Source organism: Caretta caretta, chromosome 2 (assembly GCF_965140235.1).
Source record: "Caretta caretta isolate rCarCar2 chromosome 2, rCarCar1.hap1, whole genome shotgun sequence".
Taxonomy (NCBI): domain Eukaryota; kingdom Metazoa; phylum Chordata; order Testudines; family Cheloniidae; genus Caretta; species Caretta caretta.
This window is the reverse complement of record NC_134207.1, coordinates 113,556,798-113,583,499: the sequence shown is the minus strand read 5'-3', so window position 1 is coordinate 113,583,499 and position 26,702 is coordinate 113,556,798. Positions and strand designations below refer to the sequence as shown.

At 44.0% G+C, this 26,702-nt stretch overlaps 1 protein-coding gene across 10 annotated transcripts in view; it reads left to right on the top strand.

Moving 5' to 3' along the window:
* The window catches only part of PHACTR1 (phosphatase and actin regulator 1), a 447,348-nt gene extending 423,183 nt beyond the window's left edge, over positions 1–24,165 (top strand). For 9 of the 10 annotated variants that reach the window (XM_048839854.2, XM_048839850.2, XM_048839857.2 and 6 more), the window contains 3 exons: positions 7,303–7,443; positions 13,862–13,938; positions 19,128–24,165. In XM_048839854.2, coding sequence (XP_048695811.1) covers positions 7,303–7,443; positions 13,862–13,938; positions 19,128–19,143 — 234 coding nt within the window. In that variant the 3' untranslated portion in view covers positions 19,144–24,165. The remainder of the gene's footprint in view (positions 1–7,302; positions 7,444–13,861; positions 13,939–19,127) is intronic. The other variant, XM_048839855.2, reaches the window with a different exon arrangement.
* The last annotated feature ends 2,537 nt before the right edge of the window (positions 24,166–26,702 follow it).

Below are 26,702 nucleotides of genomic sequence, written 5' to 3'. Positions count from 1 at the left end.
GCAGCTCCAAATGTCAGGGCCTGGCACACAAACTGCCTTTGTTCCTTCCAACCATGGTAGCAGATGGACCAGGAGCCTTGCCAGGTCTTTGGATCATTCCCTGTGCAGCAGCCTTCAATTAGATTTTAATTTGTTTTACATTATTCTTTTCTTTTCTTGTTTTTTTTAACTAAGGATCTGATGTGTCAGAATTAACGACAGCAAAGAAACCAGGGTCCAAGAGGGGAGCCCCTTGCACTGCCGTTTTTCTAAACCCTCTCTTTTGTAAATTTAGAAATGGCATGCCTGGTTTCAGAGTTCTGGGATCACTTTCTAGGAGTAAGATTAGCCTGCCAGCTCGAGATGGTTTATTAGTGTCTGCAGTAAATACCTGGCTAATCCATCATCTGGACAGACAATTTTAAAAAAATCAGATAAGCTATACCAGTTGCATCCTGCGGGTTCCCATCCTGCCAGATACATCCAGGATGGTGGCTGCTGTTCAAAGAGCAAGAAGAAGTAAAGTCCACAATTTGGTAACGCCATATGACAGTCTCTTTTTTAAGCAAGCCAGCTCATCGCACCAGCCAGAGAGAATAATGCTGCTTGACAAACTCCCCAGATGCGCAGAGACCACTTGAAGAACGAAGTTCACTCATCTGTAACAGGAGTTCTTCAAGATGGACTCTGCACATTCGCACTCCCCTGCCCACCTCCCCGTCTTCCTCAGAATCCTAATTTTAGTTTTGTACCTGAGGGGGGTAATGAAAAGAACTGGGGTGATTGGCACACCGTGCACCCACGGTATAGCCCTGCCCCCCAACCATTCAGAGCCATGAGGAAGGGGGCACTCCAACAGACACTGCTACTAGAAGCTACCCCAGTATGACCTGTGCCACTGGTATATCCAAAGTGTGTGACCCTGCAGAGTCCATCTTGAAGAATTCTGATTACAGGTGAGTAACCTTCCTTTGGAGGTTCTGGGTCATCGGGAAACGCTGCAAGGAATTTATCGTCTGTTAGCGGTGCATGAATTTTGATGGAAACTGGGGTGGATAATGTGAGAGTAAACACCCCATTAGAACTTCCATAGAACCCTAAGGAGATAATGATTAAGTGACGGGCTACAGCAACATCTTAGGGCTTGTCGCCTGTGGGGAAAAGCCCATAATAGCTAGTACAGAAGAGCTATTCTGCACTAGCTTCCCATGTGAACACACTCCGCACTAACAATTCCTTGGTTGATATTGGTTTATCCACTTTGGAAGTGGATTAAGCTAAACCCCACAAAGGCACTCTTAGTGCAGAGTAAGAGTGTACACATGGGGAGCTAGTGCAGAATAGCTATTGCACTTTAAATTCACATCCTTGCTATTTCGCACTGACTTCCCCATGAATTCCTTGTATAGCCAAGCCCTCAGCTGCTGTTACACTAGAAATACAGAGCAAGTTCAGCATTTAGTTGCATACCTAGTAACATCCCCAGGACAGATTGCTGAACACGATGTTATTCTCTGCTATACAGGGGATTGGTGGTTTGGTTTGCCAACCTGAGGAGACAGCACTTTTATTTTGTTTTAGCTTGCAAACGGGGTTGTTACCAAAGGTTGCAATTAGCTGCTGTTTTATCTCCAGTGTTCCTGACAACACTGAAAGAAATCCCCTTCTTCCCCCGCCCCGTCCCCCCTTCCATACAGAGGGCTGGTTCTGATCTCATTTACACTGATGGAACTCTATTGACTTCAGGGGCGTTCCTCCTGATTTCCCTAATGTGAGACCAATATCCAGCCCAAGGGATTACATTCCCCAACTCCCCAATATTCACACACAGGCCCCCCCTGTATACACCCAGAAGGAGGAAAAGATACATGCATATCTCATTGCCATCACAAATGGGAGCAATGAGAATTCCCTCTACTTAAAAAATGCTCATTCCAGATATTGACAGTGAAACCTGTGCTAGTGAACACCAGCTTTTTTAGGAAACTTCCCGTCCTAAAACACTGCCCCAAAGCATCCCTAAGCACACTGGGAGAGAGCTTAGCTTCATTAAAGTCTGTAGCAAAACATTCATTGACTTGATGAAGCCAGGGCTTCATCCACTGGGTACAATTCTTCTCCATCTTTATGAGTAGACCACCTTCATTAAGCAACCAGTTGTGTCAGGCTCTTGACTGAATGCTTGAAGCAAGTTTCACTTTTTTTATAATGGTGACGTATCCCACCTGACCATTATGAGGAGGCAGTCATCCGTTTTATTAGTTGTCCACTAAGTAGTTACTTTTGACCCAAGATACTGTAGCTCAGGAGATATAAACTAAACTCCCAGCAAAGGTCTCAAAGCAAATAACCTGAATGTCCTTGCCAAGAACAAATGCTGAAGTGGTATATACTGTTTTTCTGCTTAAGGACCCAGCCCTGCAAAGTACTGAGCATCCTGAACTGCCACTGAGATCAGTAGGATTTGAGGGTTCTCTGCACCTTGGAGAATCAGACCCACTGGGAGCTGAGGATGCTTAGCAGGGTACAAGAGGTGCTCATCCTGTGCAGTATTGGGCCCTAAGAGAGACTGTAAATAACAGGACTTAATCGAAATAGAACGAAAACGAATTGCTAACAGATCAGTATGTTAACTATGTAAATAACCGCCTTATTTATTGCAGTCTATCTAAAGCACACACGTTCTTTGTAGTAGTCTCTTATTTTATTTATTATTATCAGATCCTTATTTGGTTTAACGTACTGAGTATTTAGTGTGTGTAAATATGATTTTTATTATAAAAATTATCTATATGTGTGTATGTATAATTATCAATATTCTTTGTATTAACCATAGCACGTACAGGCCCTACTCCTAAGCTGTTCAAGCCTTTGTTGCAATTTTGAGCTAACACACCTTAATGAAATAAACTTCAAAGTTCCATGGCATTGAAGCCGCTTGGCACCTGTGCCTCCTTGACATGTGAGAAGCACCACCCACCCATATACCCACGCACTAGCTTGGCACTGTATGCCATGGTGCATCAAACGGCATCCTCGTGTCTGCCTCCTGCAGGGAAAATAAGCAAATACTTTAGTATGGCAACATCGCCCAAATATTAAATCAGGTTAAAAGGGCAAGGAGCTATGAAAGAAAAACAAGTGTATAAAAAAAGCCTTCCCTCACCCCAAAAGGACTGCAGTAATTTATCAGTCAAAATCTGAAAAAATTGACTTCAGTGTTTCCTTTGAATCCATCTTTTAAAAACTGCTTTTAGTTGACAGGCTTTCATCTTTTGATCAAATGTCATCCCCTACTATATAAATAGGGCATTAAATACCAAAGAAAAAATCTCTACTTTTAAATAACGACCAAGGTCTGTCATGAACTGACAAGAGCTCAGAAATGAAGAGACACACTGACACTGCCTTAATTCATGTCGTAGGGAAAAGAGGCACGTTGACTCAAATAAAAGATGGAGTGTCAAACTTATCTTTGAACGTCCTTGCTTTTCGTTCCTGCCATGATATTATTTAAATGTAGGGGTGGTTTGGGGATTTTCTTAGTGGCTCATTTGCGGGTTAGATAAAAATTTAGAGGAGAAATAATCATGTTTAACCTGCTGCAGAGCTGCCTGAACAGCAACGTTGTAATGTTAACAGAGTTGACAGCATTTGTTTCTCTATTATTTTCACATGCACGGAACCCCTAACACGTAATTCACAATTATATTTGATGTGAGCTGTAATACACAGAGAGAAGGACCATCTACGAGATAAAAATAACCACAGTTACAGCCCAAACGTGTTTTATTTTCCTTGCTTTTGAGGACAGAAAAAAACCATGTTTGAGAACCATGCATTAACCCTGATATAGCCTATAAATGGCTCCTTACCATGTTTTGCAGGTGGTGGTTTTGCTTTTTCTGCCCTGCTAAGTAACGAGAGAGTGTGTTTATAACATAATCATGTTTCAGCCAACCTTATTGGTTGTTGGTTATCTCTGTAGTGTGGAGAGAAGCACAGAGACAGTTGTACTTTATACACATTTCTCTTTTCAGCTTGACTGACAAAGTACTGTGTATCCCAAAGATAGCTTTGTATTATTGCCTGGACAAATAGTTCACAAAAGTAGCAAAAAATATTGTACAAGCCGAGGTGCACTGTTGTTTTCAAAAAACAAGATGGCTTGCGATGTTATTAGCAGAGTTTAACAAAGCCCCGCTTTGACATCACAATGTGCATTTTCCCCGCCCAACCCAGCATGCTCAGTGTCTGCTGTTTTTCCTGAGCGTGGGATTGGGCATAGGCAGTAGCTACTGTTCTCAGGCCACTGTTAGTACAGTTTGTGCAAAAGTGATTGTAATTGTTTTAGTGAAATACACACCACAAAATCCTCCCATAAAACTCTGACTTCATATCAAAACATGGTGTGAGAGAGAACAGCTGCTTTTAGGATCTCTGCAATTTCAGCTGCATCAGCAATATTCTGCAAATAGTAATCTTTCTTTTTTCTGTTGTAATAAGAAATTTTGGCTGCATCAGCAATATTCTGCAATCAGCTTCTTCCCTGTTAAATCAGCCTTGCAGAAAATTATTTTCATCCATACAGTAGCAGCAGCAAACATAGGAATTTGCCCCATTCACCTCAGTGATGTGTGAACAACAAAGCCTAATTGTCACCATTGAAATGGTATCATCATTAAGTATGGGCTTTTTTTAATCTTTGTTTCTTTAAAAAGCTTAGGAAATGTAACATTGAGGAAAAACTCTTAGTGCACCATTGGAGTTGCACAGAAATCACAAAGGGTAAATTTTCAAACCATCTAAGTGATTTTCAAAAACAATTTAGGCACTTAGGAGCCTAAAGCTCATTGAAAGTCACTAGAATTTCGGCGGGGAGGTATGTGCAGCCCAGGTCCTCAAAGAAATTTAGGCACCTAACTCGTATTGGTTGACGGCCTAAATACCTTTGAGGATCTGGGCCTCAGTCAGTTTTGAATATGGGGCTTAGGCTCCTAAGTCACTTAAGCATTTTTGCAGATGTTGCCCTTCGGCTTATTTGAAACTTTTAATCAAAATTAAGAAATGCAAAAATTAAGATTATCCCAGCACTATTAGCTCAGCTGTGTTGCACATCTGTAGTATTTACCATTTCTGTTTTTCTAGTTAATTGGGTAGCATTATATGTTACGTATATAAAATGTTGAATGGCTTACTCAATCCATTTTCCATTTTAATGCAGCATTTTGAGTTGGTGTAGAATGCCTTCATAATGTTGATTAATTTTGTTGGAATTCCGTATTGTTTCACAATTTTCCACATTGTTTCTCCATTTACACTGTCGAATGCCTTTTGAAAGTCCACAAAATTGATGGCAAGACTGCCTTGGAATTCAACTGTGGTCTCAATAATCCGTCTCAGGGAGAAAATAGCATCTGTGCACGATCTCCCTTGTCTACATCCAGATTGTTGTTCACGTAGGATGGCATCCATCTTTCCTTTCATTCTGTTCAGGAGGACTGCTGCTAATACTTTTCCTGTGACAGATAGAAGTGTTACTCCCCTCCAATTTGAACAATTATTTAGATCACCTTTCTTTGGTAACTTGATTATGATACCGAGGGTCCATTCTTCCGGCATGTTCTCCTCCATCATATTTTGTTGCATTTCATCACAAATGTCTGAGAAGAATATTGGGAATAACCTATAGAGATAGGAAGACGAATGAAGAAGTCAGGAAAATTACTGGACAAGGCACCCTCTCACAGATAATCTACAAAAGAAGAGATCAGTGGCTGGGACATGTGCTGAGAATGGAAAAAGAACGCTTACCAAATACCACCCTTGAATGGAAGCCAGAAAACGCAAGAAGAAAGAGAGGAAGACTGCGAATAACGAACAGTTCTGAACAACATCAAGCACCTCAACATGAAATGGGAAGATTTGGAGAGAAGGGCAGTTGACAGGCAAAGATGGCAAATGTGGGTAGCCCAATGTGCAGCAAAACACAGGATGGACTAAGGTCTGAGGTAATATAGAATGTATTTTGTGCCATAAAGCTTATCATATGGGCAACATGGCCAAGTTAAAATTGCTATTGGAACTTTAATTTTTGCAGTTTCTTACATACTGTGAGTTTAACTGTTCAGCGATAATGCTGGATTAATGCAACTGTTTGCATCGAATATGTATATATAGTCTCTTCTTTAGAAAAGTACATATAATTCCAATTGACAGTAATGGCAATTCTGTGCATTCAAAGAGAATAAATCCCTTACAGCCAAATTCTGCCCTTGGGTACGTGACTACAGTATGTGTGGACTATGGGCATATTATTTCTGATTTGTGTTTTTAAGCATGGTTGGCCTACATTTCTGCAGAACTCAGAAAAATTGCTTTGGAACAATGATGATGGTTTCTTGACATGATGCAATACGTGCCTGAACATTTTTGCTTGTACTCATATAATCTGTTCAAAAATCCAATATGCTGTGACAAAAAATCAAACTAAAGCATAAAGTGAAAAGCTTAATGAGCAAAAGCCATCCTGCCTTCCTTCCATGAGGTATTACAATGGTAAGTAATGGCGCTTTGTCACCTTTAGATCATAATTCAGAAAGGGACAGGCTCACTTCCTCAGCCTGCAGCCTCCGGTACAGCAAAAGAGCACACATCACAACCCAGGAGTGGGCGTGGGGGTGGGGAGGTGCTAGGGTGACCAAATAACAAGTGTCAAAAATCGGGACACTTTTTTGGGGGGGGGAGTGGTAGGGGGGGTAATATAGTTGCCTATATCAGACAAAGCCCCTTATACTGCAACAGTGCCAATAATATCAGACGTCTGGTCTCCCTAGGAGGTGCGTGAAGGTGACTAGTCACCTTTGTGCTCTCCTGATCTTCCTGTGCCTGTTGTGCACTGGGCCAGTCTCTGGTATTAGCTTGACTTCTGCTGGGTATCAACAGCAGCCAGGGATCAGTGAAGCATAGGGACGTTCCAGCCACACTCCCTCCCCAACCTACTGCCCCTGCTCCAGCCGTAGGGGGGATGGCATATAAGTTGCTATGCCGACTCTGTGCCACTGAGGGATCCTCCTGCAACCAGCTACTCTAACTCTAGGGCCTTTTTTTGCCCCCTCATATCTGGTATTCAGAAGGCAAAACAGTGGCTTGTCTTCCAGCCAGTGACTATGCAGAAGATAATTAAAACTAATGAAGCTGGCCGTGTTACCATTGGGACCTGCTATCATTATGATCATTCTGCCGGTAAAATAACTCAATGAATACCACTGGCGAGTGGGGAGGAATTAAGTTGTGGTGCCCTTTCTCCCCCTGTACCTGCAGCTGAGCCAAAGGCCCACAGTGGAAGAGCTGCGTGAGAAAAAGATCCTCATCCGCTTCAGTGACTATGTGGAAGTGGCAGATGCTCAGGACTATGACAGGAGGGCGGACAAACCCTGGACGCGACTCTCAGCCGCCGACAAAGTAAGCCCAGTGAGCTTAGGATGGGATAGGAGCTGTGTATTGATCACAAGGTTCTGTAATGCTGGTGTGACATGACACTGCAAACAAGGGCCTACCCTCAATTCAGTCTCCTTCCAAAGGTGTACAGGGGAAAGGCTAGAATGCCTGGTCTACCCACAGATTTTGTATCTGCATAGCTATGCTGGTTAGGAATGTGATTGTAATTAATATAGTTATGCCAGAACATTCCCTAGTGTGGATGCAGATCTACCTATACAAAGGTGCTTTATATCAGTATAACTTATTCCGCTTCCTATACAGGAATAAACTATACTGGTGTAACCTCTTTTATCCCATCATATATCTGCATGAACACTAGAGGGATTGTACTGCTTTATCTATACCTGTATAGTTAAAATAGTACGACTTTTGTATGTAGACAAGGCCTAAGAGCGGCTGGCTGGAAGGTAGAGGGTGAAATGCCTTTGGGAGGGTACTGACCATCCAGGGTTGCAGGGCTGTGTTGAACTCGGAGCTGATGAGTTTTCTGTTCCTTTTCTGCTTATGTTAATTTATTTTGTTTTCTGGTTGGAAATGTTGAGCCTCATTTGCCAATCCCAGTAAACCAGGACTAATTCCAGTGAAATCAATGGAGTTACACTGGTGTAAAATCAGCATGAGAGGGGAATCAGGCCCTGTGAGGAAGAGACCTTGCTGACTGCCCTTGTATTTGTGCATGTGTGTCGGTTGGTTGCGCTGAGTAATTCTACCACTTTATGGGTGGGGCGCTCCTACAAGCAAGGTTGCGCATGATACCGGGAGACAGAATTAATGAACCAGTACCTCAGTGGCACTCACCAAAGCTGTAGTTGCATAATTAATTAATCCTTGGGTGCAAAATGTCAATGGATAAAATTGTCAAAAGCACCTGTCCAATAGAAAGCCATTGGGACTCATTTGCTTTCAGGACCGGCTCTGGGCACCAGCAAAGCAAGCACCTGCTTGGGGCGGCGTTCCGGCCACCCGTTTTTTTTTTATTTTTTTTGCTTGCGCAATTGCGCTCTCGGAGCTTGGCCAATTTTTTGCTTGGGGCAGCAAAAAACCTAGAGCCGGTCCTGTTTGCTTTTGGAAATTTTACCCAGTATCTTTATCTTAAGGCAGGAGGGATAGAACATGATTTTGGATCACCTGAAGATTGCCCTGTTCTGTTCATTCCCTTTGAAGAATCTGGCATTGGCCACTGTCAAAGACAGGATACTGGGCTAGATGGACCATTAGTCTGACCCAGTATGGCTGTTCTTATGTTCTTTCCTGCTCCCCAAAGGTTTTTTAACCACCTAATTATTGTCTTGTGTGTCATATATATTGAGAAAAGCAGTTCTCTGTATCAAGTGCACCTTCTTTTGAGTAAAAAGAAAAGGAGTACTTGTGGCACCTTAGAGACTAACCAATTTATTTGAGCATGAGCTTTCGTGAGCTACAGCTCACTTCATCAGATGTATACCGTGGAAACTGCAGCAGACTTTATATACACACAGAGAATATGAAACAATACCTCCTCCCACCCCACTGTCCTGCTGGTAATAGCTTATCTAAAGTGATCAACAGGTGGGCCATTTCCAGCACAAATCCAGGTTTTCTCACCCTCCACCCCCCCACACAAATTCACTCTCCTGCTGGTGCTAGCCCATCCAAAGTGACAACTCTTTACAAATTTGGCACATCAGTTATGCCAATATTCTACCACCACGTTGAGTCTGTGGTGGGAACTAGCAGAAAAGGGCTTAATGCCCTGACATTCTATAAGTCACACTGAGGTTGCAGAAAGAAGGTGGACTGTATTCATAGTTCAGGCTGTTTCTGCATGTTTCTTTGTCCTACTCTGTAGAGCGCAATGTCTATCTCAAGCAGAGACAAGGTGATAGCGTCCACAAAGTGAGACAGAGAAATTTAAACTTTTTATTGCAGTTCTCAAGACAAACAAGACTGTGGGCCTGAGAAATGTTACATCCACTCTTTGGCCCCTTTACATTGCCAGTGTGATTTAAAGGGTCCGTAGTGTAATGAAAATCAGGGTCTACATTTTTTTAATGTGGAACTGTGTCAACCCAGCATGTTACCACCAGGCTGTGTAGTCCAGTGGACAGGAAATAAGACTGGGAGCCCTGATTTCTATTCCTGGCCCTACAGCTGACTTACTGTGCAACTAAGGCTGGTCTACACAGGCATGTGTTAGCAGTTAACACCAGTATAGCTAAACCAATATAGTTATATCAGTATAACTACCCAGGGGGACAATCTGATTCTAGTATAAGAGTGGCTTTCTTCAGTTTAACTTTAATCCCTTCCAAAGCAATGAAAACCAAACCGAAACAAGGCTTACTTATTCCAGAATAAGACTGTCCATCCTGGGCATTATGTGGAGATAACTATATCAGTTTCAATTCACATCTTGGCTTATACTAACATAACTTTCCTTTGTGGACAGGCCCTTAGTCAAGTAACTTAACCAATCCGTACTTTATTTTTCCTCATCTATAAAATGGGGATAATAATGCCTGTCCAGCTTTGTAAAGTGTTTGTAGATCTGTGGCTGAAAAGTAGTATAAAAGTGCTAAGTACCAGTACTAAAAAGAAAGTAAAGGAAAATAAAGTAAATATGGGAGAAAAATGCAGCTGGGACCCTTATTTATGGTGTATGTAGAAAGCCAGTCTGTATCACTGAGTTCTTGTGGTCGCTGATCAAGACCTCCAGCAAAACAGAGGAAACAAGGCTTGGCATTCCTTCTGCATGTATAAGGGAGCAAAAAAAGTGCACTAATCTATTTTTCCTTCTTCAGGTCAGGTCCTGTGGAAAATATCCTGATTGCTGGCATCTGCAATGCCTGTTTTTCCACATCACCATTTGCACCATTTAAACAAAAAATAGAAAAACAATTTGAAACCAGCTCTGACAAAACCAAAACTCCCCTATTGAAGACTATTCCCCTCCACAGCAACTATTCAGTAACTCTCTGTCTTCACAGGCCAGGGCGAAGATTTATTGCAAAAATATATTTTTCTAATGGATTTTCTGTTTGTCAAGTTAATCTTGCTCTCCATGTTCTGGATGTGCGGAATTGTGTTCAGTCTGACTTCATCTTTACCAACTGTAATGGTCTGAGGAATAAAAAGGGCATGTTAAAATCTCACCAATAGATCAGGAATGCATGGGGTAATAGATTTCAGACCTTGTGGGAGTCAGCCGCCTGTGTGGCCCTTCACAGTCACTTAGGTCGCAAATCAGTCTGCTGAGGGCAGGCCCTTGAGCTGCTGCATAAACAGTCAGTCTTTTCAGTGATAGATAACGCACAGCCTGACAGTCATTTCTGAAGTAAATAAAACACCAAAGCTGTATCTGAAGAGCACAATGGGCCCAGTTTTGTAGCCCATGCAAAGAGTCGGGCTTAGGGCTTGTCTAAATCAGAGGCAGTGGTAGCCCATTGGAGACCCTCAGCAGGAATATTTTGGGGGCCCCTTAAGCTGCGCGGGGCCCTAAGCAATGGTTAGGCTATGTCTACACTGCGCACCTTACAACGGCACGGCTGTGTCACTGCAGCCGCACCATTGCAATGTGTACTGTGTAGCCGCTCTTTGTCGCCGGGAGAGAACTCTCCCGGCCACAAAATAAATGAGGGGTGGTAGCGTTGTTGCCGGAAGCATGGCTCCTGCTGACGAAGCGCTGTCCACACTGGCACTTTTCCTCCTTCAAACTATTCTCGTTTGGGGGGTGGGTTTTTTCACACCCCTGAGCCACAAGTTTTAATGACGAAAGTGCTAGTGTAGACATAGCCTCAGTCTGTTTATGCCTGGCGTTGGTTCTAGTCCAGATGAAGGCAGTTTGCTCTTGGATAAATCACACTGGCACATATCCTGTTATGCACTGAGGGGTTATACCAGTGCAGATTTCCTTAGAGATAGCCCCTTCCTCCCATGAGTAGCATTTACCGGTGGCATTACTCACATGAGTAAAAGGTTTCATAATCAGGCAGTAAGGTAGAAGCATAAACTGATCAGACCAATGGGAAAAAAAAGTCAAAGTTCAAGGTTTTTCGATCTTGGGCTACACCATCAGCAGCTCTCTATAAATATATCAGAGGGATAAATACCGGAGGGGGAGAGGAATTATTTAAGCTCAGCACCAATGTGGACACAAGCACAAATAGATATAAATTGGTCATCAAGAAGTTTAGACTTGAAATTAGACGAAGGTTTCTAACCATCAGAGCAGTGAAGTTTTGGAATAGCCTTCCAAGGGAAGCAGTGGGGGCAAAAGATCTAACTTGAAGATTAAACTTGATTCGTTTATGGAGGAGATGGTATGATGGGATAACATGATTTTGGCATTTAATTGATTTTTAAATATTCATGGTAAATAGGCCTGATGGGATGTTAGATGGGGTGGGATCTGAGTTACTACAGAGAATTCTTTGCTGGGTATCTGACTGGTGAATCTTGCCCATATGCTCGGGGTTCTGCTGATCACCATATTTGGGGTCGGGAAGGAATTTTCCTCCAGGGCAGATTGGAAGAGGCCCTGGAGGTTTTTCGCCTTCCTCTGTAGCATGGGGCATGGGTCACTTGCTGGGGGATTCTCTGCTCCTTGAAGTCTTTAAACCATGATTTGAGGACTTCAATAGCTCAGACGTAGGTGAGAGGTTTATCGCAGGAGTGGGTGAGTGAGATTCTGTGGCCTGCGTTGTGCGGGAGGTCGGACTAGATGATCGTAATGGTCCCTTCTGACCTTAATGTCTATGAGACTGCTTGGAGGCTAGACATTCTTCAATCTGGGCCTAGTCCTGACCCACGGAAGTTGCAGGATTGAGACTTTAGTGATTTGGGTGAAATACTATCCAGTTACTCTAGCTATTTTAGGATTTGGTGCTATTTCTGTACTTTGCTTAGTGCGATCTCCTGCTAGAAGTTCTTTTTGCAGAAAGAATATTGTTTTAAATAAATAATGAAGCAATCCAAACTGTAAGATGTGTTGGGCTCTGGGATCGTCAAGCATCATTGAAAGTCAGTGGGATTTAGGAACTTTTGAAAATGTTTCCTTGTGCCACAGTTGCCGATGCCTTTGGCACTTCTACTGCAGAAACTGCTATGTGCTCTACATGGGACCACCCTTGCAGATCACTCTGAATTTTCTGCTTGTGCAGAATGTGGCCATCTGCCTGTTAAGCAACAGACCAATGTGAGCAATTGGCACTCATGCTTGTTGCCCTGCACTGGCTTCCAGTCTGCTGTGGGTGCTGCAATTCAGCGTTCTGGCATCCAGGGCCATTCCTATCCAAACGCAAAGTACGCAGCTGCGTACTGCTCCAGCCCCTGCTCCACCTCTTCCACATGGCCCCCGCCCTGCTCTGCCCCAGCCCTGCCCCCACTCCACCCCTTTCCCAAAGCCCTTGCTCCGCCCCAGCCCCACCCCCACCCCCACTCCCCTGAGGACTCCAGCAGCGGTAAGTGGAGCAACCTGGCCCCAGCACACTCCGTGCCACCGGTGAGTGCTGGGGGGCGGTTTCCCCTGCCCCCCCAAGCTCCAAGGCTGGGAGCCAGGAGAGCAGAGTGGAGTGGGCTGGGGCCGGGTCACTCCTTTTCCCTCTGTCTCGTGAGTGTGGGGGCTGGCTACCCCACTCTCACTGGGTGGCAGGAAGTGGAGCAACCCAGCCCCAGCCCACTCCGCTCCGCCAGTGAGTGCTGGGGGGCGGTTTCCCCTCTGCCCCCCAAGCTCCTCCCCCCCCTGCAGAGGCCTGGGGCCAGCCCCCCTATCGTGGAGGCCTGGGGCTCCACACAGCCCCCCTCCGTGGGGGTGGGGGGGCAGCATAGGGCACCAAAATGGCTAGGGACGGCCCTGCTGACATCTCTTATTTATATGCCCTGCTGCAGCATTTCTGTTTGACTGTAATGGTCTTGCTGTCTCTCCCAGAGGTTGACTTAATAGGGATAAGCAGCAGGGCATTCTGTGTGAAAGGCACTCAGCTCTGGTGCTCTGTCCCTTATGGTCAGGCATAGTCCAAGTTTGGCAGCCATTTGTCTGTTCCATATGGCTTTTTGTTAATTTTGCTTTTGCAACATATATGTGCACCCACTGTGGGGTATTTATTTGAGGGACCAGAACTAGGACCTATGTCAGCATTGTTTACAAAGAGCCTCTCCTTCTAATAGATACAGCTCACTGAAACATTCTTCTGCTCTTGCCTTCCTGTGATTTTTAGATCGGGTTTATCTCTCTTTTTTAAGAAATATTTTAAAGAGCCTTGTATATGCTTTCTCTTCTACCTGCGAGAACATCGTTTAATGCCTCTTTCATGTTTGTTAATCAAATATACCATTTTGAATAAAAAGTGAGCTTATTTTGATCTTTTATTTGCATATTTACTTGTTTCTTTGTCATTTGCAGGCAGCCATTCGAAAAGAGCTCAACGAATTTAAAAGCACTGAAATGGAGGTTCATGAATTAAGCAAGCATCTAACAAGGTTGGACTTTTCTGTTCGTTTGTTTTAAGATTAACAATTGATAGTGCTGATTTCCAAAACATATAGACATCCTCTTTTCCCAAACATGCACACACCAAATACGTAGCCACACACAAACAGCATTCACAGTCAACCCACCACTCAAGAGATATGCCCGTCAAGATTACAGGCTTGTATGCAGTTGTGCGTCATCTCTGTAACAATATTTAATCTCTTTTTTTATTTTGCTTGTGTAGCATGCTGGTCATTTTGCATTTCACTGTTCTGGTATCTAAAATAAATGGTGTTGGTGTCCAGAAGGAAAAGGAAAGCAGAAAGGGTATAACAGCATTTCCAGTTTCAGAGCTCATACACTGTAGGATGCTAATTCACTGCAGTGTGAACACAAATAGTATAGAATACTCAGGTTATTCTATTATTAATCCCTGTGTTTCAGTTCTTTCCATAGGCAATTTAGGAGAAAATCTCAAACTCAGCATTATAACTGGCACCAGTTCATATCCTTGTAGGCTGTGTGGACAGAAAAGCCCAGGACTGAATGAGCCAGGAGCCTGAACTAACACGCTCATCCCTAACAATTCAGGGCTGAGGCACATTGCCTTAGCATTGTTCATGCTACTTCTATTCTGTAATTTTCGGAGGTGTTAAATCCCTAGAATTCCAGCTGAAGTCAGTGAGAGCTGCAGGTGCTCAGCACCTCTGAAAATCAAGCTCTCTGTGGTTCGTAAAGTCCTACACTAAATTAAATTACATTGATTTTTCATAGATTTTTTTTCAGATAACAATTGTAGGAATTCATTTCAAGAAAGAGAGGTCTCAAGCAAGTCACTGTCAATTATCACTTTTGGAATGCCCTGGAAAAGCATATGGCTGAATTAATTTTGCATTTTGTGGATCTTTATTTACATTTATATACTGTGACAAGGTCGGGCCAGATGGCTATAGGAGAGTAATAGAAGGCAGATATATTAGCCCCAGGCTAAGTAGGTCCCTTTTCCCTGGGTAAGGTAACAGGGAAGGTTCCAGAACAATCAGGAATCTTCTGGAGACAATTAAGACAGGCTGATTAGAACATCTGCAGCCAATCAAGAAGGTGCTAGAATCAAGTAAGGCAGGCTAATCAGGGCATCTGGGTATTAAAAAGGAGCTCACTTCCATTTGTGGTATGTGTGTGAGGAGCTGGGAGCAAGAGGCACTAGGAGCTGAGAGTGAGAATGCGGATTGTTGGAGGACTGAGGTGACAAACATTATCAGACACCAGGAGGAAGGTCCTATGGTGAGGATAAAGAAGGTGTTGGGAGGCCATAGGGAAGTAGCCCAGGGAGTTGTAGCTGTCACACAGCTGTTCTAGGAGGCACTCTAGACAGCTGTATTCCACAGGGCCCTGGGCTGGAACCCGGAGTAGAGGGCGGGCCCGGGTTCCCCCCAAATCCTCCCAACTCCTGGTCAGACACAGGAGGAGTCGACCTGGACTGTGAATTCAGAAAAACGGCCAAGCTGAGGGCTGCCGTGAAGTTCCAAGGCGAGCAAATCCACCAATAAGCGCAAGACCCACCAAGGTAGAGCAGGAACTTTGTCACAATACATTAAAATCATGTTAAAAGTGTTGCATAGTTTATGAACATATTCATTTGTAGAAGTGATCCACCAGCTAGCACCACATTAACTGTCATATTTGAAGACATGGAAAAAGGAGTCAAATAATAACAAATAAGAATGTACGTGTATGTTGTCTGGTTATGCCGAAAGAAGGACAGGAGACATTTGATATGGGTTTAATCAGGCCGCAACTTTCTTATTAGATGTCTGAGACTACATGGTAGATAACAGTGTACAGTGCAGGTAACCCCATGTTTATTCCATAATTACCCAGGGGGCTTTTACTAGCTCCTCCTCTTTTTCCATCCAGGTCCGTCCAGTAAATCCATTGCTGGGACCTTACCATCCACACACCCCTTCGTAGGAGGGCTAAGGTGGGCTAAAATAGGGCATTGGTTCCCTGCCGTACTAATCATAGGAGTCCCCAACCACCTCCCATTCGTTCCTTTAATGAACACCTCTTTTTAAGTTATTTTCCAAGCCATTTATCTGGTCACTGTATACCTTCCCTATGGAGTACCTGCACTGGACATCCGCCATACACTTAAATAATGAGTTGTGACATATAGCCTACCTCCCGTCATGCCATGCATGAACAGACCCCTTCCTGAAACCCACTGTGGGGAAGGAGGAAAAACCCCCAACTGCACCCAAGCCAATATGGTGGTAAGGGAAATATTCCTTCCCAGCCCCCCTAAAAAAGGAGCAGCTAGAGTAATCCCCACCACAGGTGTTGACCAAACCTGGTATTTTACCACTTAAAAGGGAGGGAAGGTGGGTCGCTTCAGCCTTGGTCTGTGTAAAAAGGAAGGCTTCAGGAGCTGAGCTTCCCCTTTGAAACCCTGTATTCCCAGGGTATGAGTCAGCAACCACACTGACCCCACCAGCCATAAAGCACTGTTCCCTTCACTCAGCCAGCCAGCCAAACAACCCCCCACTTAAAGGTGCAGGGCAGTCATTTGTAAGAGACAAGCAGCTGCCTTTGAATCATGAGATCTTAGGCCAGTTCTAATTTAGTACTTGCACACAACGGTCATAATCATCTCTGACCTAATCTTTTGACCTCTCAATGCATTTACACGAGGGTTGAGTTTGTCCTGCTAAATTCAGCCTCCAGATGTGAGATACCTATAACTGGTTACAGTTCTAACAGGTGCTAAGCGCTGTCAGCTTCCATTGAGAGCTCAACAACTCACCAGTTCAGGCGTTAAGTCTAGAAGCATGTGGCTTGATCTACACCTAAAACTTAGGTTCACCTAGGTACATTGCTCAGGTTTGTGAAAAATTTCTAACCCACAGTGTAGACACAGCTAGATCAGCAGACGGATTATACTATCCAGCTACTGCTTCTTGAGGCGGTGGATTTACTACAGCGGTGGAAAAACCCCTTCCATCGCTGTAGTAAGTTTTTACGCTACAGAACTACAATGGCAGTGAGCAGCAGCTCACTGAAGCACTGCAAAACTTAACAATTTTGCAGGCGTGTCTGCGTGAGCTTTCTTTCAGTTTGTTTCCTGTGGGTTTGCAGCCAGAATTTTGCTTTTGTTTCCAAATCTTGAGGAGACCATTCATCTGAAGTCTCTTGAATTTTGTCTGATTTCCATTTGAATCCATAAGTTGGTTCTGATTCAGTCAAATCCGGCCTGGGCTCAATGAAAGCTAAGCCCAGCATACTTGAACCTGGAGAAAGATTCATTTAAAGTTCAACAGGGTTGTTGAGCTGTTAGTCTAACCAAAAAATATCCACATAAATTAAACATACTTACATGAAAGCGAATAATTCTCTTAAACTCAGATAAGTCACCATTATAAAATCATTAGCAGGGTAACAATCTATTTTTGACATTAAGATAATGACATATATGCTCGGTAAAGGATATGAGTTTTGCTCTTCTAGAGGAATGGATACTTTAGTTGATGATAGAGTCAAAGACCAACACTTACAAAACAAACATACATGGCTGGAAACAAAAGCCTCTGGACACATTTCAAAACAGCCTCTGCAGAGAAGCTGCAAATTTAACTTCAAATGTCTCTTTAAACTTAAACATTAATGAATAATAATTAAGGCAACGAGTTTGTCATGGAACTCACGGATTTCATGACTTTCCGGGACTTCTGCCCTGGCCGGTGCGGCTGGCCCAGGGGCTGCCCGAGCTGCTCAGGCCACTGCTGGGGCAGTCTCAGGCCACTGCACCCCCAGCAGCAGCAGGAGTTTGGGTGTTGGGTTTGGGCTCAGGACTGGGGGTTGGAGCACGGGAGGGGGTGAGGGCTCTGAGGGGCACTTACCTCGGGGGGAGGGGAAGGAGCTCCCCAGAAGCAGCGACATCCCTCAGCTCTTAGGAAGAGGTGTGGCCAGGCAGCTCTGCATGCTGCCTCTGCCTGCAGACACCTCCCGCAGCTCCCATTGGCCACGGTTCCCAGCCAATGGGAGCTGCAGAGCCGGCACTCGAGGCTGAGGCAGTGTGCAGAGCTGCCTGGCCACACCTCTGCCTAGGAGCTGAGGAAGGAGGATGTTGCCACTTCTAGGGAGGCACAAAGCCAGACAGGGAGCCTGCCAGCCTCTCCAACTGTCTCCCCACCAGCACCAGCAGGGGTCCCGGGCCGCCTGCCCCCAGCACCCACGGCCCTCTCCCGCCCCCAAGATTTTGTCAGGGGTATATAGTACAAGGGTATGTCTACACTGGAAACTTCAAAGCGCTGCCGCGGGAACACTCCCGCAGTAGCACTATGAAGTGCAAGTGTGGATTAGCTCATGAGGGGATTAGCTCCGAGTGCTGGAAGCATGGGCTCCCAGCGCTCGGAGCCTGTCTACATTAGCACTTTAAAGCACTCAGACTTGCTGCGCTCAGGGGGGTGATTTTTCACCCTCCTGAGCCAGTAAGTTAGAGCACTATAAAATGTAAGTGTAGACAAGCCCCAAGTCATGGACAGGTCACCGGCCGTGAATTTTTGTTTACTGCCCGTGACCTGTCCATGACTTTTACTAAAAATACCAGTGACTAAAATATAGCCTTAATAATACTTTGAATTTATGTCAAGTCTATTATTTGAAGATCTGAGGGCTTGCCTGCACGTGAAAATTATTCTGGAGTAAGGTAGGCCTTGAATTTGAAGTGGAATAGCTATTTTGGAGTAGCTATGTGTCGACACTCGTATTCTGGAATAACTACGTGTTGACACTTTTATTCTGAAATAAGAGTGTCCACACTGAGGAGTTATTCTGGAATAGCTATTCTGGAATAATTGGTGTGTAAACAGGTCCTAAAGTTCTGATCCAAAAACGCTAATTGACTTCAGTGGGCTTTGGATTAGGCCCTTACAACAACTCGGTGAGTTTGGTAAGTGTTAATGTTGCTAAACCCATTTTTTCAGATGGATAAATTGAGGAATAAGGAAGTTTAAATTACTTTTCCAAGGTCACATAGTGAGTCAATAGCTGAGCTGAAAACAGAGCCCAGGAATCCTGGTGTCCAATGCCATTGCCCTAAACCATTAAATAATGCCACCTATTTGATGACATATAATACGTATGTGAGAACAAGCTTGTTGCAAAGTATTGCATTTTTCATTCATCCTTTCTCTTTTAGGTTTCATAGACCGTAGCAGTTCAATTCTGCTTGACTACTATGCCATCTTTAAAACCTAACTAAAAAGAACCGTAAGTGCTGGTATTATTCACTTCCTGTTACGTACAATGTAAATCTTCTGAACTGCCTTTTTAAAATAATTAAATTAAAGAAATAAATGAAAATAAGGGGGGAAGAAGCAAAATGGAAATTGTACTTACATGTGATGGGTACTGCTACATCATCAGATCTGCTGGCACAAGCTTCGATAATAGAAAATACCCCTGGTGGGAATCATACCAAGAGCTGGCATCTATGTTTATGACTTCCTGGCATGTGGATTCACCATATTTGTCCAAGCCCAGCTGGTAATGCATCCATTCTGTCTTCAGTCACCCCGCATCCTTGCAAGTATCTGTCACCTGACTCCAAAGAAAGCTGAGGCACTTGGTGTTATTCTGGCAATGACTGTGCTGGGTGAAGTCTCCAAAAGGCCTGCAGCCACGTTAAAGCACTTTTAGTCCAAACACTTGTCAGTTTAGGAGCACCTTAGAAGGACAGTAGGGGAGGAGAACTGCTCTCAGGACCTGCCCACTTTCCGAGTACAAAGAAATTCACTTTCCATGGAGGAGTTTGTGACTGGTTGATCATCACCATTTTGGTTCACAAGAAGAACAGCATTACTTATTGAAGGCTGGTTTCACTCAATCAATTTTTTGTTTTCCAAACCTTATTATGACTCCACAAACCTTAAGTAACAATAATATCGGTAAATAACGAGCAAAAGGCACCGCCTTGACCTTGTGTAATCATTTATACCTGTGCCAAGTGATCGTAAAGGCGTGTCGAACACACTCAAATCAGAATAACCGTGTTTGCCCTCCAGTTCACACAACTGTAAGGCAGCAGTGAATCAGGTGAAAGGTCTGGATTCCAATAACGTATCCATGGGATATGTATTATTCTGTACGTATGAGATTTTTAAAGGGCAGATTGGGCATGTAAGGGCCTGCACTTCAATCATATTGAGAATAATCTTTTCTTGGTTCTGGTGTAGCAAAATGTGGGCCTGGTGTAACAAAAATATACTACTGTATTGTTGTGGATGGCTCAGAATTATCTGCAATATTTAGAACCAAGGCAATAGGCAAAAACCCCGAGGCTTTTTTATATTGGCATGCTTTTAACTGTTAAAATGGCCACTTACAGCTCAGCACTGCAAGGGGTGATCACTCTAGCCCTGACCCAGCAAAGCACTTCAGCCTGTGCTTAACTTTAACTAAGTATGCACTTTGAAACCAGTGAGATTATGCAGATGCTTCATTAAAGTCAAGCACAGGCTGAAGTGCTTTGCTGGGTCAGGACCAGAGGGTTCAGCCCCTTGCAGCATCCAGCCCTGATTCAGTATAAACCTAACAAGCTGGGAACAAATGTCTGTGATGCCATCCCTTATGAGAAAATATATTGCTACACTCGATATAAAGTGGCCAAAATGCTGAAGTAACATGACTGTAAGTTGCAGTGCTCTGGATCGTGACTGTGGAATAATATCAAATGTTGTTTTCCTTTTGAAAGTTTGTGCAGGGAGGCCTATGTTTTCTATGACAACGGTATCCTGTGCAAGAGTTCACTTGCACGCACAACCACTCACTCTTCCTCCCATTCTTCCCCGGGGTGCCCTGGTAATACAATACCCATCCCCTCCGCTGATTTCAGACCAGCATCAGATTGAGGTTGCTTTGACAGGTGTATATTATGTGTCCAGTTATGTGCAGAGCGCGCTCAGCTCCTCTTGGACCTGTTTCTCATCCCACTTACCCTGGTGTAAATCGGCTGCAACCTCATGTAACTCAGTGAAGTTACGTTAGTATAAAGCCCATGTAAATTACAACAGAATGACGCCTATTGATTTCATTAAGGAACTGAGGCTGGTCAGCACCTGCCAAGACTGGGCTGTATCCGAGAAGAGTGGAAGCGTTTCAGTCTCATCTGAGGTCACCCGTGTGACTTATGAGTGAGCATTTGGGGAATAGTGAATGTCTGTTGCAGGGTGGAGGGCATTAAAAAAGAAAAAAAACCCTCAGCCATTCCCACAGGAGCCAAAGTACTGACTGTTGCCCTTTTTCCTCATTTCTATTTGAGGCAATAGGTCTTTGAAGTTATTACCTAGCACTGTTTAGTGGTTTCGCGATAGCCTAAAAATAAAGGTGATTCCTGCATCCCCATCACACGCACAGGATATACTTACCTGGACTTGTCAAAAGAAAATAATAATCCCAATACACTCTGGGAGAAGAAGATTTATCTCAGACAGAGGCATCTATGTAAATATGATCTGCCAGTGACCAGTTCTCCGTGGCTTGATTGCAGGATATTGCAAAATAAAGTTAGTGGGGAAGTACAATGCACTTCCTCAGCCAAGAGTTCACCAGCAGTGAGAACCTAATGTTCAACATTATCAGCACAGTGCAGGAACAGCAGAGCGGGTATCCGCCTAGCACGTATTGCTGCAGGGTTTTTCCCCTGACATCACAAAGGGGTGCATATTATTCAATTCACTCTCACGCATGGCTTGAAAGAAGAAAACAAAGGTCTTGGCATTTGTATGTGCACATTGCATTATGAAATGGCCCAGAGACATGGCTGCTTCAAACAGCTGCAAGCCACGGGATTCAGAACGTGCCCTCCCACAGCTGCCCACATGTCCTGGCTTCTCTGCCTTGTTGTCTGAGGTTGAGTCAGATGGGAGGGCTGAGGAAGCAGTAGGACGGAAATCAGAGTATTCAGAACTTGTGTGTTGGTGGGAGGCACTAAGGAAGGGGTGGATTTGGGTTTCTTGTTAAAGAGGAGGAATAAGAGGCTGAGATAAGGGGATAGGCATCCAGCTGTTGCTATCACTGCAGACTTCTCAGGCAACACTGAGCCGCTGGTGGAGGAGCGAACACAGGAAATGCCACTGTAGCAATACAACCTGTCCCTGGTGTGTCAGGGCCATGCCGCAACCCCCGGTTCACCTGCAAGTCAGGCAGCCGGACTGAACTGGCCCTGCTCAATGGTTTTCTCGTTTACAGTAGAGTTCTGGCTCTGGGTATGGTCATAATATTACAGACTGCCATGTGGCTGGAGATAAGATCCCACTGAACTCCCAGGAAGTTTTTTTCAGGATTTGCTCTGCACTGAGACAAGATGTGGAAGGCGCTTGAGGTATTATTCCATTTGCCTGACATTCTAGCAGAAGATACCGCAGTTCCACTCTGATCTGAAACAGTATTCACTGGAACTGCCATATTTCTCATGAGCTGCAGCTACAGCAGATTGCGGAGGAATCCAGGTGAAATGCCCAGCGTAACAGCATCAGTCCATGCTGCACGGTTGGCATTTCTTCTGTTTAGCAGGAGTTACGCAGTGACAAGGCATCTTCCTGAAAGGTGACTTGTTGGTGACTGAACACTGCATTGTATCCTCAGTTTACTTACATCACTCCACCTGACAGGCATGGAAGTTTAAGACCAAAATGAGAGCAGACTTTTTTTTTTTTTAAATCTCTATTTTCTGCAGAAGTGCAAGTGCTTTTCCCATCAAGGACTCTGCTACAGCCTCGTCCCGTGTGTTACTGTACTTGGGATTCCATCTGGAACAAGGAGTGAGCTTTTTTTAAAAAAAAAATTGGCCAAGTTAATAATAAAGTAGATAATTTTTCTACTTACCGTTGTTATCAGCAATGAGTTCCATTTGTATGAGAAGGATTTATAATAGCACGCACTTCACTTTACCTGGTTTAAAGAAACAAAACTAGGTTGGTGAGAGCAAAATTTTCATCTACTCATCACTGATTGCTAAAAACTATGTGGAGGAAAAAATGCCAATGGTGAAAAAGAAAATATCTCGGTAATAATCTAACGAATCAGTGGTGTTAATACTTACAAGGTGTGATGCAACATCTGCTCGAGAACTTATGGAAACATTAGTGGAAAATTGAAGGGGAAAAAACAAGGAGTTGTGGTAAAAATAATCATAAAACTTTTAACTAAACGTTTTGCTTGAGATAATTTAATAATTTAGTTTGAGAAAGTGACACAAACTACTGAGAAGTGATGGTGACGTCTATTCCTTCACCTCCAGACCAGAAATAGTGTAGAATAGAGCTGGGTGAACTATTCATAGTGAACAATGTACCATGCATTATCCATTTCAGATCTGAGTAGGTTTCAGGATATAAACTCTTTGGGGCAGGGCCTGTACCATCTTTGTGCATCTGGTGCCTAGGACGCATTACCAGGAAAAATAGTGAAGAAGAAGAAGAATAGGCTTCTATTTTTACTAATTTATTTATTTGTAGTTATTCAATGAACCCTTGAGAGGTTTCAACCTCTGGGTTACATGCAAGCACTTCACTTTGTCATTACTATTCTCTCTTCATCAGGTGTGATTGGTCACCTGAATAACATTTTACTGCTTCTGCATGCCGACTGGACAGCTGAAACTTTATAAACAGGAGGAGAGCACTTCCAAAAATGACCAGCAAATACTTGCATTCACACACAAATACCCAGGTTCACATGCAAATAGGGTTATGACACGCAGAACATCCATTCCCCAGTGTTCCTGCAGATAAACCCACTTTGTACAAATATCCATGGAAGAAAAGGATGAAAACTTGGCCAACAGAAATGGTTACAAATGATCTTCCCCACTGCTCACCCAGCTCTAATTTAGTATCACACGTCTATAAAAACAAAGTACGTGAAGGGTACATTAACTGCTTTTCCATGTGTCTCACATATTCCAGAACCAGTTGCATTTTCCAGCTGATATCCAAGTGTATGTACATAGTTTGTCTTTGTATAGGAGTGAATGTGGTGACTGTCAATCATGTGCTCTTCCAGTATTGTAATTTAACAGATTATAACTGTATGAAAACAGTGTAAATAACTAGAAGAAAAAGTAAACTGGATCTCTGTCCTAGATTTTGTACATACTGAAACTGCATGGTATTTAAATTATTGTTTGTCTCTGATGTATGCAGTTTCTTTAAAAAAAAATCATTTAAAAAAAAACCTTTCCTGGTCTTGTGTATTTTATTCACCTCCTGTTATATGGTTTGCCAGATATTGCCCAAAAAAAAAAAAAAAAAAAGTACTTTAAGATACCAGCCCTGCTAGGGGGTTGTAAGCACTCAATACCTCACAGTATTAGCCTGTAAGGGGAAAATGAATGTAATCAGGATGATGGATCCTCACCTGGTGTAAATTGGCATGGCACTACTGACTTCAGTGGAGCAATGCCAATTTATAGCAGCTGAGGATCTAGCCCACCATCTCTGGGAAACCTCTCTGGGTGAAACCTGTCACCATGTATCTTTGGGAAGGCTCAGCAAAGATGACTGAAGGAGGTTGGCTGTTCACTCTGCAGCTACAATTGTCCCAAACACTAATCTAGTAAACACTGGTCTTCACTGCAGAAAAATCCCGCTCAGCATGTGAATTTTCTGGTTTTTGCTGTCCTTCGAGCGCTCATTACAGGAGTCACATCTGTAGTGGTCTCCCTGTTCTGGAAATCTCAAGGCACAAAAGTTTGGTGGATTGTATTAGAGCAGATATTGATCAGACAAGCGCAAGCAGGAGCAGCAGCAAAGGCTCATTACAATTTAGCAAAAGCCATGGGAAGAGAAATACTCGTTCAGGCTCTTGCAAACAAAGGGCTTCTGCTCCTCTTTTTTCTTTTCTCCAAGTGCCTTCATTCTTTATAAAGGTTGCCAGCTTGACAGCACTGCAGAGTGAAATTTCCTATCCATGAAGGCAGAACAGCTTGAGGTGCTGAAGTACAAGCTTCCTGACACTCCACTATTAATATTCTTCTCTACACAGATGTGAAGGTAACACCCCTGCCATGCCCATTCAGTCCAGGGTAGTAATTTGTGATGTGAACTAGTGTCTCCAGAGAGCTGGGCTAAAACCATCAAGGATAAAATCCACAAAGGTATTTAGGTGCTGAACCACCACTTTGTGCCCCTGAGATTCTTAAAGTCCCTGCTCAGTTGCTGCCTAACCCTCTAGGCACCTAAATGTCCACTAGTAAACTCCCTTAGTCACCTCAGTTTCCCCCCGTGGGCATACACAAAACTGCCTAAGTCCTGATGACACCAAGCTTCTTGGCATTGTAGCGGGATGCTTAAGGACCTGGTGGGATTCTCAAGCTAGGTGTTTCCCTGCCAGTCTTGCCTGCAGGGCCTGATCCAATAGGCATTCTCAGAGCATGCCTCACCAGCACAAAAGAGAGCAAGGGTGACCAGATCAGGAATTCATGGGGCAGGCTGGCTGGCACGTGTACGACAATACCCAATAGCGCAGTAGCTGGGACACTCACCTGGGATGTGGGACGCCCATTTTCAAATCCCCATGCTGCTGGGTTTGGAGCAGGGACTTGAAACTGTGTGTCCCGGGTGCGTGCCTTTACCTTCCAGCCTACTGGATATTCTGGGGTGAGGCTCTTTCAGCCTTTCCTGTTGGAGTTGTTGCTGGCTTTTGTGAATCCCATTGTTAGGCACCTAATTCAAGGCTGTGAATTCCACTGGGCAGCAGGACACCTGACAGGCATTGCAATGCATCACTCCCTATGACAAATTAAACAAGGCAGCTGTAGGTAGTCTAGCTGGCTCTAATCAACCACAATCCCCTCAGAGGCTGTTGGGAGTGGTAGGGGGCCGGGTGGAGAGGTCTCACGTGTGGAAGGGAGTGTTTGCTACTGCTTTTTTCTGAGGCTGGCTTAAAGAAAGCTTGGAGTGTGGAGAGTGACAAGTAGCAGAGGAAGGCTAGCCTGGAGCCTGGGAGCAGAGTATGGGAGAGAATGACAGACCATTGGAAATGAAGGTACTGAAGTGGGCATAAGCTGGGCTTGTGTCCCTTTAGAGACTTGTACTTTGGGTTCCTGAAAGGGAAAAAAAAGTCTTTGATTGCACTTGTGAAACCCAGAATGTGCAGCATTTATAGAATCTGTGCCTGAAGAACTGCTGTGTTCTCTGTCTCCTCCCTTCCCTCGTGTCTGTGGTAGTCAGGTCATCCAGGTCTACCAGGCAGTATCCTGTCCTGGTGACAGTGCCTTTGTAGATTTTAGTCCCGATGTGCTTCACGTTGGTCTCTGAATAACTCTCAGATGGCAATAGCATTTGCTCTCTAAAAAGCCAGGTGGATTTGGATTGCTCAGGTAGAAGAGAGAGTTCTATGTATTTTACCAGTCCCAGTTCTGCTCTGCCTCCTCTCTGTTGCTGATGGGTTCTAAAGCAGACCAAATGGGGTAATTCTGCCAGTGTTTTCAAATGCTTACGTTTTTAGCAATCCCTTTTTATGATAAGGAAAATGGGGGAGGGGGGAATCCATTTACTTTGACTAAACAGCAACAAGATACTATATGTTTTAACTACAGATCCATGAGTTACCACCATTACTGAGTTACAGCTTGGCAAGGCTGCCTGCATTACAGGCTTGGTTTATACACAACTTGCTATTACCCATCAAGTATGGGGCTAGATTTTTACTTTTAAATAAACATTTGCTCTCTTCTATTAGTTGCTTTCTGTCTCTTCCTTCCCACCCCCCA